General features: G+C 42.5%; 2 protein-coding genes across 4 annotated transcripts in view; both read right to left on the bottom strand.

Moving 5' to 3' along the window:
- The window catches only part of GAB3 (GRB2 associated binding protein 3), a 489,597-nt gene that overhangs the window by 81,957 nt on the left and 391,202 nt on the right, over positions 1-16,438 (bottom strand). For all 3 annotated transcript variants that reach the window (XM_078688765.1, XM_078688763.1, XM_078688764.1), the window contains exon 3: positions 2,563-2,779. In XM_078688765.1, coding sequence (XP_078544891.1) covers positions 2,563-2,779 — 217 coding nt within the window. The remainder of the gene's footprint in view (positions 1-2,562; positions 2,780-16,438) is intronic.
- On the bottom strand, positions 3,249-8,736 carry LOC144829533 (uncharacterized). Its single transcript, XM_078688762.1, has 3 exons — positions 8,058-8,736; positions 7,259-7,373; positions 3,249-7,028 (listed from the first exon to the last, which is right to left on the bottom strand). Exons 1-3 carry the CDS (start codon positions 8,298-8,300, stop codon positions 4,507-4,509), a joined length of 2,880 nt encoding a protein of 959 aa, XP_078544888.1. The 5' UTR covers positions 8,301-8,736; the 3' UTR covers positions 3,249-4,506.

Here is a 16,438-nt window from a genome sequence, read left to right as displayed (position 1 = left end):
GTTTTAAGAACTAAGGAAATAGTGGCTTTAACCTAGAAATTGGCTGTTGCTCCCTGTGCATGCCACTATAAAATAACCTCCCTCACAAGGAAATAATATGTAATATCTCTTGAACGGCATATCGTCTGTACCTGCATCTTGACTCTTTTTTGAAGTGTTAAAGACCTCTTCAAATTCTCATTCTGTAACGACACAAACCAATTTCTGGGTTTGTTCTGATTGTTCTGATACGGCCACGTGGGACACTTTCATTATGGAGGCGAAATTGTAAAACATTTATGTATTTTACATGGCACAACTTTTGCAGTTTCATTCTCAATTCACAGTCACCAGACTGATTCGAGGACAGAATGCCTTGCAGAATTGTAAAAATTCTGAATGATGTGACTGAGAAACATTTTCTGCTCGAACCAGTCACCGGCTGGTATCTTGTAAGATTTTGTAAGCTAGGCATGCTATTGTATTCAGTTTTCATAGGAAGTCAAGTACATTTCACATAATACACGTAACTTTCACAAAAATTAAACCTATCTAATATTTTGAAGATTTTGCAGTTTTACCCACTTGAAATTCTGCAGCACATACTATATTTAACATGGCACGCTAGGTATCTATATCAGGGCATAAATACTCCTGTGATATAGCTTGATAAAAGCCAAAAACGTTTTTCAGGATTACAGACCCTGAATCCATTAACTGATAAGAGAAAATATTTTTTCAATAGAGTCCCTAATTTGTTTAAGTTTCACCTTTGAAACTGGTTTACACTGGCTTTTCTTCCCTTTCTCCATTAGTGCTGATGCCTCCCACTCCTTATACAGATATCTGCCTAACTGGGCCATCTTAAAAGCATTATAGGCCCCCGGGCAAAGCAGGGCACTGGGCCCTGCCTACACAACCACTCACAGGAATAAAAATGTTTAATGGAAAATTAGTGTTAGATTCTGGTCTGCATGGGGCCCCTTTGCTCGTGGGGCCCCCCGGGCAACTGCCCAGCGTGCCCTTGCGTTAAGACTGCACTGCTGCCTGAGGCTTCATGGGAAAGGTATTTCTGAACATGAATCTGAACAAGTATACATGGGATCGAATTACTTCAGATAGACTCTTTCAAAGCAAAAGCTCCTCGCCTGCATTAAACTCTTTGTTCAACTTATACAACCCCTGCTTTATAATCCAAGCAACTCTTCAAAAAAGTTCCATCAATGAGCTGCAAAAAGACGATTTGAAAGACTGTTTGAAATATTGACGTTTTTCTTTGTTAGTGGGAAAATGTGTGGGCATGCATGTTGATGGATTGTGGATGCATGGAATGGAATATTTTGGGATAAAAGAGAATAGATGTCTGATGGTGTGCAGTGTGGGTGTAATGTGGATGTCATGTAGTGACGTCATGTGGCCCATCCCTCAATCTCCAATGACCCTCTTCTCTTTATGGTTATGTGTCACTCTGATTGACATCTTACCTCACCAGCCACTATCCTTTCACAGTATTGTTCACCTATTCTGTATCCTCTTCTACGGTCTGTTTCTGAGTTCTCCTGCTCCCTCCCCTCCGTCTTCCATACCTCTCATTCCCCACCTCCTTTTTTCTGCTCTTGCAACCTGCCTTTCAACTCTTACAAGTTATTCCAAACTGTCCATTTTGTTCTGATCGTCGGTCTGCTCTAACATTCTACTCCGCTATAACTGTGGTTTTTGGGAGTATCTCATAGTATAGGCTTTCTTCAGTTTCTTTGTAGTGAAGGTTCCTGCTCTCCGATGTTGTTTCACTTCTAAAGCACATTGACACCTAGTCTACGATGAGTTGCGCTATATAAAAATATTAATGAAAATAATGACGATTAGAGACAGGCGCTAGATGTTCCCTGTGACACAGGAAGTTAACCCTGTTTGTATGGCTATGGCCCTGATTACATGTTGGTTGAAATTTTTCGACCCCCTGCGTAAACCTCCGATTTTGCAGGGATTGGAATTCCTAGTTGGGTAGAACTAACCTCATCTGGTTAATTACCGGATGCATTACATTTTTTACCTTTCGTTAAATTTCAGCAGATCAAACCTGCCAGAATTTAAAGTGGAAAAATGTTGTCTGGTTCTTTTAAAACCAACCTGGTCACTTGGTTTTATGTAAGAAAATGTTTCTGTTGGAAGGCACTTAGTGGTAAGAGAAGCAGCAAATGATACCCTTCGATTGGACTTTGGTACACAAGGGATTGACCGAGCAGCTCCTGTTATTTGGGGCATGAAGGCGGTGGCATGTGAAGAAAGGAAGCAGGGCTCCAGGTTCCCTTCAAACTAATTGTAGCTGCCATCACTTTCACTTTCCCTTCCCAAAACCCTCAGCAGCAGACACATATATGCTGAAGGGCTAAGGAGTCAAACATGTGATGTCATCAGTTGTCAAAAGGAGGGTGATGTTACATAAACATTACCGAAGAGTCCTGTGACCCAGTAGGAGTTATCTTTCTCTCGCCACGAGGTACATTACTTAAGCACTCACAGTAGAAGGCAAGCATGCCGCCATTTTAGCTCCAGCAGAGGGCTGCCTCAGAGACAGTGTACCTGTTGGTGTTCAGCTTGCCGCTCTCGCAGTTCGAGAGAAAGAGATAGTCGGGCAGGAAGAGGGAGCCGGACTCGCTGGTGCTTTCCTCTGTGGTCGGGGTGCCGGTCGCCGAACTGTCGGTCGAGTAGGACGGGTCAGCCGTTCTCGACGTGTGAATGGAGACGGCCGGCGACGGCTGGAGGGAGGAGGTGGGAGTGGAGACATTTTCAACTGAATCTGGTGCAGAAGAGAAAAAAAGCAAAAAATGCACTGTGTTAATATGTTCAATGTTTGGAAGTCCAGCACGCACCGTTAATAAAAGTGAGCGAGTTAGCACAAAGTTCCATACTCTGTGTTTACATTTAGCAAGAACACTGTTTCCTTAAGTTGATAAACAGAGCTTGGGAAACAGGGCCAAGAAAGTATCCCAAGGACTGCTCTGAAAACTGAAGTGTATACATTAAAGTGCTTCTTGGTCCAGAGGGCCGACCCTAAATCCCTGCATGCCAGTCTCCGGTTTAAGATGTCTCCCAGGACATAAATCTGACGGAGAATAGCAGACAGCTGGGGGAGAAGCTAGGCCCACAAAACAAGCACTGCCTAAGCCAACAGGTGCTAACCCAGGTCAAACAGGATTACTTTAGAAGCCATCCTAGAGTCATTCGATGGTCATCCAACTACATTAGAAGTCATTTTCACACCATCAGACATCATCAAGCTCTTGAAGTCATCAGCAAAGCTGAGAAGCTGAGCCTGATGATTTACGGATGACTTGAAAATGAGTACCCGATGACTTTAATAGGTGTCATTATTCGTAATGATTTAAGGATGACTTGAAAATCAGTATCTGATGACTTCAGAAGGTGTCGTTTTTCCTGATGATTTAAGGGTGACTTGAAAATGACTATCCGATAACTTTACGAGATGAGATGTTCCTGATGACTTTGGGATGAATTGAAAATAAGTATCTGATTACTTCAAAGGTACTATTGTGTTTTCTATTAGATGTTTTTGCTTCTGGTGATTTTAACAGGAATTGCTTGTCTATTTAAAGAGCCTGTCCACCCCTTTTTTTTCAGTTTTCCTAGAAAAATACAAACTGTTGGATGATTGCCAGATTAATTGCAGATAAACGCAAAACGACATCTACGTTTTCTATTATACACAACTGAGCATACAATGTGCTTTACCAAACTGTGCATAAGTCATAGGTTATTGTGTAACACATTTTTTTTTATGTTTGTCACTTTCTCTTTGTACAAAACATGTAAAATAAGTATCCACTGTAAAAGGATCAATGCCTAACATTAATAAAGATGAACATTGGCCATTGTATGCATAGTCAATGAAGTTAAGGGACAATGAAGTATGAAAATTTGTCGCAGGATAGACTAAATAACGTAACAGAAATAAATGCTGCACATTATGCAATCACTGGAGGCATATTATGCAGACAAATCTTTATTTATCCATGTCATATTTATTGATTTTCACCGCAAAATAATACACAAGATGACAGAAACAAGCATTCATCAAACAAATACACAAATTATTAAATATTTCATTGAATTCACAAACAAATGCAAACTTTTTTTTAATTTTAATGGGAAGGTTGAAGCTTTTCTAAACTCAATTGAGACCAGCCATTAGGCATACTATATTGTATTTGATGTACTTGCACTGCTTCACAAAATCAATGTGAGGATACCAAATTAATTATTTGCTGCACATTTATAAAAATGTTTAGATATTTCAGTTGTACATTTTGCTTCTATATTGATATGCACTTTATTATTTGGCCAACAATTCTGTGTTTTATGAGCAGTCTAGGACTCCTGCGTAGGTGTTGCGGACCCCTAGGTGTCCTTGGAGCACAGGTTAAGAATGCTTATCAAGATGATTTCTAATCAAATGTGCTATAAAAAGAGACGTGCATGTAGGAGAAATTTCTATCATGATTTGCCTTAATCTATTTCAAATCGATTTGGCATTTCACTTACAAATGATTCATGTTCTACCTGAATGTAAAAACAGGCACATTTTATCATTGATAGCCTGATAGCTGTGATGTTGTTATCTACTACTACCAGATGAACTGGTTCCCTGATGTCATAGTATTCACACTTAAGTGGAACCATGAGAGCTAGGTTAACAGACACGTCTGCCTGCTTACACTGAATGAATCTAGTGACTCTGCCATAAGCAAACACTCCAGGTTCTGTTTCATATTTTATTACACTTTGGTCTCTCCTCTGAATACGAGTGTAATTAGAGCTGTAAACAAGAAGATTGCTTTGTTCTAAAAATATTTTGTTAAAGGCTACTACATCCGAGCCTAAAATATGAGTGAGCTGAGTTACTGCTATATATTCATTCTCTGTTAAGCTGTAAGGGTATGTAGAACCAACACTGTAAATGCATTTTTCTATTTTTAAGTATCGCTGTCTCTTTCTATTATATGAACACATCATACTCTGGTAAAATTCAGCCTCCACACTATCAGGAGGCAAATGATTTTCCATTAACACAGGTATTACTTGTATCATATTTACTGCATCTAGAATTTGTGTTTCTATGCCTACTGTACCATGCACATGTTGTAAAAGAAAACCATTAAGATCTTCAAAAACAAAACAATTAGCAGTAAACAGAGGCCCTGTTGCTCTTACACTGTCTACTAAGTGGACCAATTGATGAACGTTCATTGTTAAAAATCTTTTTTCATATAAATCATTAAACAGTTGCACAAACAAAAGTAAACACTGTTCTGCTATATTTAAATCTTCCTGGCTAATGTCATCATTTAAAAGCTTATGAATTGCTTTCATAAGTAAACAAAAGTGTAAATAGCGTGATCTATCTAAAACATGTTTTAACACAGGCATTCCATAAAATAAAAGAAAGTTTCGAAACTCTGAGGCCTTCCAATATGGTAGTTCATCAACAGACCTTGGAACTCTACTAACGTCCAGTGTGGGTTTTATCTGTTTCAAATATACATTAACTATTTTGACTTTATCATAAAAAGAGTATGAATGATGCTTGTATTCTTTAGTGAACCAGATGGTCATCAACAATTTCATAATGCCACTGCAGACACCATGCATGTAATCAATCACAAACCCTCTGGTTACACAAAAATGTTTCAAAAACATGAACCACATGGGACCTTTGATCCCTCTTACACTGTAATCAGAAAGTCCACTCTCGATATTAGCTATTGCACTGTTTACATCAGATTTAATAGTATCGAGTGTCCTTGGTGGGCCTTTTGGGTTTTCAGCATTGTAAGGAAATACTCTACAGTGCCCTTTTCCTGAAACAGTCACTTCACCCTCTTGTAGACAATGCCAGCACCCAAATTTCCCATTAAACTGGGTACTGTTTGAAACAAGACAACGAGCTGGTAAATCACATGTGATTGTCAGAAGTGTAGCATGGCAAGTAAAACTACAATTGTTATGATCTTGAAATGACACTCCACTTTCCAGCTGTGCAAGTTCCTCATATAATGGTTTTAAGAAAGACCACATTATTGGCTTTTTTGTGGAAACCCAAATACCATACAGTAATATATTTTCACGCAGCTTTCTTTGGGATACAGGCAGCTCATTTACCATTAAGTACACTGGCCACATTGATATTTTAGAACTTTTAAATACAGGAACACCATCTGTGTTCATTGCAAATGAAAGGCTGTTAGGGTTTTTCAGGAATCCACTCTTGAATAAATCCAAATACATTTTCCCATCATATACATCTTTCATTGTTTGTTTCTCATTCTCCATATAGTGATCAAATCGATGTTTCCTTACCTTTTCTGTAAAATGTTTCCGCCTAAACATAGTCTGTAACTGTGCAATTAGGCTATGCTGAATGAAATAAGAGACTGAGTCACTTTGAATCAAATCTTTCAAACAATGTTGGTTAGGACAGGTCTGAGTGTTTTTATCAACATGTGTATAGCAAGTGGCACAATAGTAAGTAATATGTGGGGCCTTAACACTTTTTTTTATATATTTGTGAAGGTGATACATAGTTTTGAACATTCTATTATCACATGGCAAGAGCAAATAGATGAGATTAAGCATATAGCCAGCTGCCTCATCACTCAAGCGAAAACGAATAATAAAGCAACAAAGCAATAGTATGACCACCCCTAAACATTTGTTGGAGCCCTCAAAAATAGGTGTTGATTCATCTGTGGTATTAGTTTGATCAGAACAAATTTTAATTTCTTCGTACTCATTTTGAATGGTATATCCAACTTGATCCATAAGTTGTTCAAAACCAGAATCCGAGTCATTAATTAAATCATCTTTAAGCTGAGCATCCATTTCACCTTTTAAGCTGCTACAAAGTGTATCCCAAACAGCGTCAATTGGATCTCCATCTGTGTCATCTACTGGTGGGGTATAATCTGGTAATGCTGTACTGTTGTCTGAATGCAATGTACAGTGCTCTGCAGAAGGTGATGTATGAAGAACTGTAACAAAAGAAAATATGTTATTGTACATTTAGTAAGCAAAATATGTTTAATTTGATTGTAAATGTATTATGTGTCAGTAACCAAGTACATTTTATGTGGCAGAAACTCAATGTGGGTTGATGAGGCCCTTCATTTTTGCAGGTGATGCGCTTTCAAACTATACACTTTCATGCATCAAATTGTTAATGCAAGCGGTATAAAAGAGAGTATATAATTTCATACTGTACCTGTGGGGATACTGTCATCTGCTGTGCTTGAAGTCTGCAAGGATCCTTCTTTTACTTTCTTTGGTGCTGCATATTGTATAATGTTGTCATCTGCTTCCTTAATGAAATGTTCTGTCTACTCTCATACAGAAAAAGACCAATTAATTGAATTTAGCACTTATAACGTGTAGCACAGGACTTTTTGCAACTTCTAAAAGTCAAATCAGAGAAGATAGTTTGGTGACTTATTCGGTTAATAATGTATTCTCAAAACTGGACAATTTAACTTTGTGATCACGTTAAAATTACTGCGCCATTTAATTGCAAAACGCATTGTTTTGTCTCCGCAGAACATGAATTTGAAGACGATTACAGTAATATATTAAGTGCATAGACAACATTTACTTACTTACTTACATGTTTCTTCTATTAAGGACTTGCCTAACTAAACAGTCACACGAAAGAAATCAGCAGGGTACATCAAAAATCATGCAGAGCAGATCATTCTCTTTCCAAGGAAGCCTCTTTGACACTGCTGTTTCAAAAAGAAATATGAGCCATCTGAAGTGCTATTAACTAGATCTTAGTGTCTCTGTATATTGGACAATTTATATCACCCTAATCTCTAAATACAAACCTCAATGCAATTCGAGGCAAATGTCCAGTTGAAAATGACTAGTGTAGAAAGCAGGCTTTAATATAATTGTCATTATAAAAGAGAGTGTCTTCTGAGGTTACTGGCCGCTGTGAGTAAAAATGTTTTGTAGATTGAAGTGTCCTCTGAACAGATTCAGTGTAATGTTTTATAATGTGCGCTTACCTCTAATAACCATTTTTTGTATGGCCCACGTTTCTTTCCTTTTCTAAGTTGTCCTCCTTCATTCACTTCCATCATTTTTTCGGCTTCCAATAGTCTTGAATAATTATTTGCACATTCAACAGATGTACATACTGTGGAGAACAGATTGAAACACTTTAAATATGGAAATTGAGCTGTGGGTCTTTCGCGCAGAGACAATACTTTGAGTTCCTCGCCTGGTATTATTCCACTTTGACTTGGCATTTAAAACTACTTGGTAAACAATGAAGAGAGAAAGGGTATTTGCCTGTACAGGCAGTAATGGGACTCCCTGTCTGTCCCCTGAATATATAGATAAACAACAATAAGGGAGATGAACCTTATGGGTAAATCCCAGCCTCAGTAGAGGGCAGGAAAGTAAGTGTGTTAGCCACAAACCAAAACAAGCATTAAAAATGCAATAGGTCTCGCAATAGAAAAGTTTGACCTTTTGGTGTTGCAAATGTAATTTTTTTTGTTTGTTTATATTTTTTCAAATTATAAAAGTATTAATTTTGTTTTTTGTAAAGTGAATAGTTATAAATCTACAAAATGTTACATTTATAGCATTAGTAAAGTTACATGTTTAGTTTTGTCCTTTTTTACATGTATTGATGTGCAAACTCACAATTTTGTGTAAAATGTTATAAATAAAGGATAGTGACCTAATATTGTTGTTTTTAATTTTTAATGGTAAAAGTTTGTACATGTAAAAAGTGTCTTGTTGAGTGTGTGGTTGTGTGTGTGGTTGTGTGTGTGGTTGTGTGTGTGGTTGTGTGTGTGGTTGTGTGTGTGTTTGTGTGTGTGGTTGTGTGTGTGGTTGTGTGTGTGTGTGTGTGGTTGTGTTCGTGGTTGTGTGTGTGGTTGTGTGTGTGTGTGTGTGGTTGTGTGTGTGTGGTTGTGTGTGTGTGTGTGAGATTGTGTGTGTGTTGTGGTTGTGTGTGTTTGTGTGGTTGTGTGTGTGTGTGTGCGTGGTTGTATGTATGTGTGTGTGCGGTTAGAGAAGGATGTATGTGGAAGAGAGCAGCAGATCAGCACAGCAGAAGAGAACAGGGAGTTAAAGAAGGAGACGGGTGGAAGAGAGCAGCAGATCAGCAAAGCAGAAGAGAACAGGGAGTTAAAGAAGGAGGCGGGGTGGAAGAGAGCAGCAGATCAGCACAGGAGAAGAGAAGAGAACAGGGAGTTAGAGAAGGAGGTGGGTGGAAGAGAGGAGCAGATCAGCACAGGAGAAGAGACCAGGGAGTTAAAGACTGAGGCGGGTGGAAGAGAGCAGCAGATCAGCACAGCAGAAGAGAACAGGGAGTTAAAGAAAGAGGTGGGGTGGAAGAGTGCGGGCGGTAGAGTGCGGCCGGTAGAGTGAGGGCGGTAGAGTGGTAGAGTAGGTGCAATAGAGGGAGTGCGGTAGAGTGAGTGCGGTAGAGTGGTAGAGTGGTGAGGGTGTGTGAGAGGGTGAGGGTGTGTGAGAGGGTGAGGGTGTGTGAGAGGGTGAGGGTGAGGATGTGTGAGGTTAAGGGTGTGTGAGAGTGAGGGTGAGTGAGGGTGTGTGAGACTGAGGGGTGTAAGGGTGAGGGGGTGGGTGAGGTGGTGTGGTGGTGTGAGTGAGTAGGAGGGTGTGGGGGTGTGAGTGGGTGAGGGGGTGTGAGGCAGGGTGAGGGCGTGTGGGGGTGAGGGTGTGTGAGGGTGAGGGGATGTGAGGGTGAGTGTGGGTGAGGGTAGGTGAGGGTGTGTGAGGGTGTGTGGGATGAGGTGGTGTGAGGATGAGGGAGTGTGAGAGTGAGGAGGTGTGAGGGTGAGGAGGTGTGAGGGTGAGGAGGTGTGAGGGTGAGGGGGTGTGAGGGTGAGTGAGGGCGGGTGAGTGAGGGCGGCTGAGGGTGTGAAAGGGAGTGAGGGTGTGTGAGGGTGAGTGAGGGTGAGTGGGTGTGGGGGTGTGAGTGGTTGAGGGTGAGGGGGTGTGAGGCAGGGTGAGGGCGTGTGGGGGTGAGGGTGTGTGAGGGTGAGGGGATGTGAGGGTGAGGGTAGGTGAGGGTGTGTGAGGTGAGGATGAGGTGGTGTGAGGGTGAGGGGGTGTGAGGGTGATGGTGATGGTGAGGGTGTGAGGGGGTGTGAGGGTGAGAGGGTTGTGAGGGTGAGGTTTACAAATACCGGGCTTATGCAGAGGAAGGTGGCACCCGCAGGGTGGGATTGCTGCACGGCGAGGGGGCCTGCGGTTCGCTTTAGGTGCTTGTTAGGGGTAGTAAGCACTATGCATGCATTCCGTACAACCATGAGGGAAACACAGAGCAGAATAAACACTGATAAAAGTGCCCCCACATGAACACGCAGATTATTTAGTCCCTCGTGCAACAGAGGAGATGGACACGCTGTCACATGTGTAGAACACAAAACACGCGTCCGCTATATTTCAATGTAAATAAAAAATAAATAAACTAGGGTGAAATAATTTTAACAAGCGCAAAAGACATCCCCATCCCCATCCCCATATCAGCCACCATTCAGTTCCACTTTCATTATTCCCAGTAAAATACAATAGTAAAATCACCTTCAAACTTGAAACATTGAAAATAGCAGTAAATCTAATTAGCATGCATGTTAAAGTATGCTCCACAGTTGTCCTAATCGTCCGGCTTTAGTGCTGGAGCAAAAGTGTTTTTGACATCTTCTTTCACCTCTTTCTCTGTAGATAACTTAACTACCAACCTCAAACAGTGCCCCTCATCTCACCGTAGCCACTCCCTCTCACTGCCTACTCCTCAGTCACCCTAACTACCACCCTCCACCAGTGCCTCTCATCTCTCCGAGCTCCCCCACAGCCCATGACCTCCTCCTCAGATCCCCTCACTGCCACTATCCACCAGCGCCCCTCATCGCTTCGTAGTCCCGTCCCCCCCGTGACCTCCTCCTCGGACTCCTTAACTGCCACCCTCCACAGGTGCCCCTGATCTCTCTGTAATTTCCCTACCCCATGACCCCTTCCTCAGATTCCCTCACTGCCACCCTCCGGCAGTGCCCCTCATCTCTCTGTAGTACCCCCACCCCATGACCTCCTCCTCGGATTCCCTCCTTGCCACCCTCCACTAGTGCCCCTCATCTCGCCGTTGGCTCTCTCTCATATCCATGCCATTTGTTGTAGAGCGTTACTCATGAGTGTAGGGTCTCACAGTACTTTACATAACAGCACACATTATACATAGACAATAAATCAGTCTACGGGGAATTTCACATAAGCCAATGATGATTACAAGGTTTAGAAATCAAGTCATCCACAGATGGTGGGCAGTATATTATACGAGGGTTTTTTTCTGGAGAAGCACAAACTCAGGATTTAAAGAGTATATAGTGGTTGGGGGTTGGCTTTACAGATAAAAAGTTATAACTGCCCAAAAAAACTCTTTTTTGTAACATTTGAAAGAATGGAGAAGTTCTAACTATATCACAACACAAAAAAGCAAATTTTGTATGCAGCTCTTTGATGATAGGTCAGTCCGATAGTAACTTCTAAACTGCACACAAGGATATCTGTGAAAGAGGCAGAAACACAGCTATACACATTCAGTTAGTCTGAATTTAAAAAGTACCAGACAAATGGTTGCTCGATCGGCAGCAGGATCGTAAATCATCATTTTAAGATTTCAACATCGGAAAACCTGATTTCCTGCGAGCACGCTGCTCATGTGGAGTCAGCTTAGGATCCAATCAGATGCAACTGTTTCAATAAGGAATAAAGCAGCGAGGCTCAGCGAGAGGAATTCAAGGCCCTTGCACACCATATTTATCAGTTACATATTATTTACTAAAAGTCCCCACAAACTGAAATAACTTTTTTACAGAAACGCATCAAAACCTAATAATGCCTGCCCGCGCTGGGACTCGAACCCGGGTCCTCAATAGACAGCAGTTCTGCGCTCCCTTAACTGTTTAATGCAAATACACATGCAACAATTAAATACCCAAAATGTTAACATTACAGCATGCTTGCGCTCACCTTTAGGCATATACCTGAAGTAATCAGGTAGGCTCCCGAAGACTACGCACATCCGGGAACGCCGGAAGTGACGTCATTGGTCTGCTGCAAGGACGAATTCAGCGAGGGTGCAATGGCCATAAAAAGGGCACGATGGATCGGCTTCGGTCTCTATATTTTCAAACTTGACCTTCTGAAAGCAGGAAAACTTGAGGGATTCCACATTTATTCAGGTAAGACATGCTGCAGCTGAGGTCCAGCTTACTCGAGATATAGGCTGATGTGCATCGACACGATAGCGCGCGCACGTGCAGTCAACGCACCCCCGAGCTGAGACCAATACCCGGATTCTGCAAGAGCGGGGCCTCCCTCGCCTATAAGAGCAGGCACCCTAGCTGACCCGGACCCTGGGGCCTACCAGTAATGTGGCCTAGCTTCTACCCAGTTCCCCATCAGGGACTAGATTTAGTTTACAAAATAGCGCATGGTGTGAGGCCAGTAAATCGAGCCTTCTTTAATTATAGAGCGCAAATGGAAGGGAAACTTTTTGAAAAGCATAGGCGCAGTGCAGGCTCGAACCCGTATTTGATACTTCTAAGTCGATTACTGTAACACTATGCCACAGCGTTTCCCTTTTGAAACCTGCTCGAATATTTAGTGTAAGTCTGGGTTGCTGCGTGTTTCTCAAACACATTACACCCATTGACAAAGCCTATAGCCCTGGCTTGTTGTAGGTGAAATGTTAAGTCTCTGCTTGCCAGATCAACCCCAATTTTGAGCCCCAGTCCTCTCATGGTAAACAGAGCAGGTACAGCTCCTAGGCTCACGAACCCTGGGCTTAGCGCTGCTGGGTCCTGCCAGTGATATTAAATATGTATGTGCCCCTCTAGTCCCAGTGCCCCAGGGACTAGATTTACTTTACAAAATAGCGCATGGTGTGAGGCCAGTAAATCGAGGCTTTTTTAAATATAGAGCGCAAATGGAAGGAAAACTTTTTGAAAAGCATAGGCGCAGTGCAGGCTCGAACCCGTATTTGATACTTCTAAGTCGATTACTGTAACACTATGCCACAGCGTTTCCCTTTTGAAACCTGCTCGAATATTTAGTGTAAGTCTGGGTTGCTGCGTGTTTCTCAAACACATTACACTCATTGACAAAGCCTATAGCCCTGGCTTGTTGTAGGTGAAATGTTAAGTCTCTGCTTGCCAGATCAACCCCAATTTTGAGCCCCAGTCCTCTCATGGTAAACAGAGCAGGTACAGCTCCTAGGCTCACGAACCCTGGGCTTAGCGCTGCTGGGTCCTGCCAGTGATATTAAATATGTATGTGCCCCTCTAGTCCCAGTGCCCCAGGGACTAGATTTACTTTACAAAATAGCGCATGGTGTGAGGCCAGTAAATCGAGGCTTTTTTAAATATAGAGCGCAAATGGAAGGCAAACTTTTTGAAAAGCATAGGCGCAGTGCAGGCTCGAACCCGTATTTGATACTTCTAAGTCGATTACTGTAACACTATGCCACAGCGTTTCCCTTTTGAAACCTGCTCGAATATTTAGTGTAAGTCTGGGTTGCTGCGTGTTTCTCAAACACATTACACCCATTGACAAAGCCTATAGCCCTGGCTTGTTGTAGGTGAAATGTTAAGTCTCTGCTTGCCAGATCAACCCCAATTTTGAGCCCCAGTCCTCTCATGGTAAACAGAGCAGGTACAGCTCCTAGGCTCACGAACCCTGGGCTTAGCGCTGCTGGGTCCTGCCAGTGATATTAAATATGTATGTGCCCCTCTAGTCCCAGTGCCCCAGGGACTAGATTTACTTTACAAAATAGCGCATGGTGTGAGGCCAGTAAATCGAGGCTTTTTTAAATATAGAGCGCAAATGGAAGGAAAACTTTTTGAAAAGCATAGGCGCAGTGCAGGCTCGAACCCGTATTTGATACTTCTAAGTCGATTACTGTAACACTATGCCACAGCGTTTCCCTTTTGAAACCTGCTCGAATATTTAGTGTAAGTCTGGGTTGCTGCGTGTTTCTCAAACACATTACACTCATTGACAAAGCCTATAGCCCTGGCTTGTTGTAGGTGAAATGTTAAGTCTCTGCTTGCCAGATCAACCCCAATTTTGAGCCCCAGTCCTCTCATGGTAAACAGAGCAGGTACAGCTCCTAGGCTCACGAACCCTGGGCTTAGCGCTGCTGGGTCCTGCCAGTGATATTAAATATTTATGTGCCCCTCTAGTCCCAGTGCCCCAGGGACTAGATTTACTTTACAAAATAGCGCATGGTGTGAGGCCAGTAAATCGAGGCTTTTTTAAATATAGAGCGCAAATGGAAGGAAAACTTTTTGAAAAGCATAGGCGCAGTGCAGGCTCGAACCCGTATTTGATACTTCTAAGTCGATTACTGTAACACTATGCCACAGCGTTTCCCTTTTGAAACCTGCTCGAATATTTAGTGTAAGTCTGGGTTGCTGCGTGTTTCTCAAACACATTACACCCATTGACAAAGCCTATAGCCCTGGCTTGTTGTAGGTGAAATGTTAAGTCTCTGCTTGCCAGATCAACCCCAATTTTGAGCCCCAGTCCTCTCATGGTAAACAGAGCAGGTACAGCTCCTAGGCTCACGAACCCTGGGCTTAGCGCTGCTGGGTCCTGCCAGTGATATTAAATATTTATGTGCCCCTCTAGTCCCAGTGCCCCAGGGACTAGATTTACTTTACAAAATAGCGCATGGTGTGAGGCCAGTAAATCGAGGCTTTTTTAAATATAGAGCGCAAATGGAAGGAAAACTTTTTGAAAAGCATAGGCGCAGTGCAGGCTCGAACCCGTATTTGATACTTCTAAGTCGATTACTGTAACACTATGCCACAGCGTTTCCCTTTTGAAACCTGCTCGAATATTTAGTGTAAGTCTGGGTTGCTGCGTGTTTCTCAAACACATTACACCCATTGACAAAGCCTATAGCCCTGGCTTGTTGTAGGTGAAATGTTAAGTCTCTGCTTGCCAGATCAACCCCAATTTTGAGCCCCAGTCCTCTCATGGTAAACAGAGCAGGTACAGCTCCTAGGCTCACGAACCCTGGGCTTAGCGCTGCTGGGTCCTGCCAGTGATATTAAATATGTATGTGCCCCTCTAGTCCCAGTGCCACAGGGACTAGATTTACTTTACAAAATAGCGCATGGTGTGAGGCCAGTAAATCGAGGCTTTTTTAAATATAGAGCGCAAATGGAAGGAAAACTTTTTGAAAAGCATAGGCGCAGTGCAGGCTCGAACCCGTATTTGATACTTCTAAGTCGATTACTGTAACACTATGCCACAGCGTTTCCCTTTTGAAACCTGCTCGAATATTTAGTGTAAGTCTGGGTTGCTGCGTGTTTCTCAAACACATTACACTCATTGACAAAGCCTATAGCCCTGGCTTGTTGTAGGTGAAATGTTAAGTCTCTGCTTGCCAGATCAACCCCAATTTTGAGCCCCAGTCCTCTCATGGTAAACAGAGCAGGTACAGCTCCTAGGCTCACGAACCCTGGGCTTAGCGCTGCTGGGTCCTGCCAGTGATATTAAATATGTATGTGCCCCTCTAGTCCCAGTGCCCCAGGGACTAGATTTACTTTACAAAATAGCGCATGGTGTGAGGCCAGTAAATCGAGGCTTTTTTAAATATAGAGCGCAAATGGAAGGAAAACTTTTTGAAAAGCATAGGCGCAGTGCAGGCTCGAACCCGTATTTGATACTTCTAAGTCGATTACTGTAACACTATGCCACAGCGTTTCCCTTTTGAAACCTGCTCGAATATTTAGTGTAAGTCTGGGTTGCTGCGTGTTTCTCAAACACATTACACCCATTGACAAAGCCTATAGCCCTGGCTTGTTGTAGGTGAAATGTTAAGTCTCTGCTTGCCAGATCAACCCCAATTTTGAGCCCCAGTCCTCTCATGGTAAACAGAGCAGGTACAGCTCCTAGGCTCACGAACCCTGGGCTTAGCGCTGCTGGGTCCTGCCAGTGATATTAAATATGTATGTGCCCCTCTAGTCCCAGTGCCACAGGGACTAGATTTACTTTACAAAATAGCGCATGGTGTGAGGCCAGTAAATCGAGGCTTTTTTAAATATAGAGCGCAAATGGAAGGAAAACTTTTTGAAAAGCATAGGCGCAGTGCAGGCTCGAACCCGTATTTGATACTTCTAAGTCGATTACTGTAACACTATGCCACAGCGTTTCCCTTTTGAAACCTGCTCGAATATTTAGTGTAAGTCTGGGTTGCTGCGTGTTTCTCAAACACATTACACTCATTGACAAAGCCTATAGCCCTGGCTTGTTGTAGGTGAAATGTTAAGTCTCTGCTTGCCAGATCAACCCCAATTTTGAGCCCCAGTCCTCTCATGGTAAACAGAGCAGGTACAGCTCC

Source organism: Lissotriton helveticus, chromosome 4_1 (genome assembly GCF_964261635.1).
Source record: "Lissotriton helveticus chromosome 4_1, aLisHel1.1, whole genome shotgun sequence".
Classification (NCBI taxonomy): domain Eukaryota; kingdom Metazoa; phylum Chordata; class Amphibia; order Caudata; family Salamandridae; genus Lissotriton; species Lissotriton helveticus.
The sequence above is the reverse complement of the archived record's forward strand: the minus strand, read 5'-3'. Positions and strand labels throughout refer to the sequence as shown.

Excerpts from the sequence above, each read along its gene's own strand:
- LOC144829533 (XM_078688762.1), bottom strand. The coding sequence starts at position 8,300 with ATGCCAAGTCAAAGTGGAATAATACCAGGCGAGGAACTCAAAGTATTG. Across the intron at positions 7,374-8,057 it reads ACAAAAAATGGTTATTAGAG|ACAGAACATTTCATTAAGGA; the intron begins GTAAGCGCACAT and ends GTATGAGAGTAG. Across the intron at positions 7,029-7,258 it reads AGATGACAGTATCCCCACAG|TTCTTCATACATCACCTTCT; the intron begins GTACAGTATGAA and ends CTTTTGTTACAG.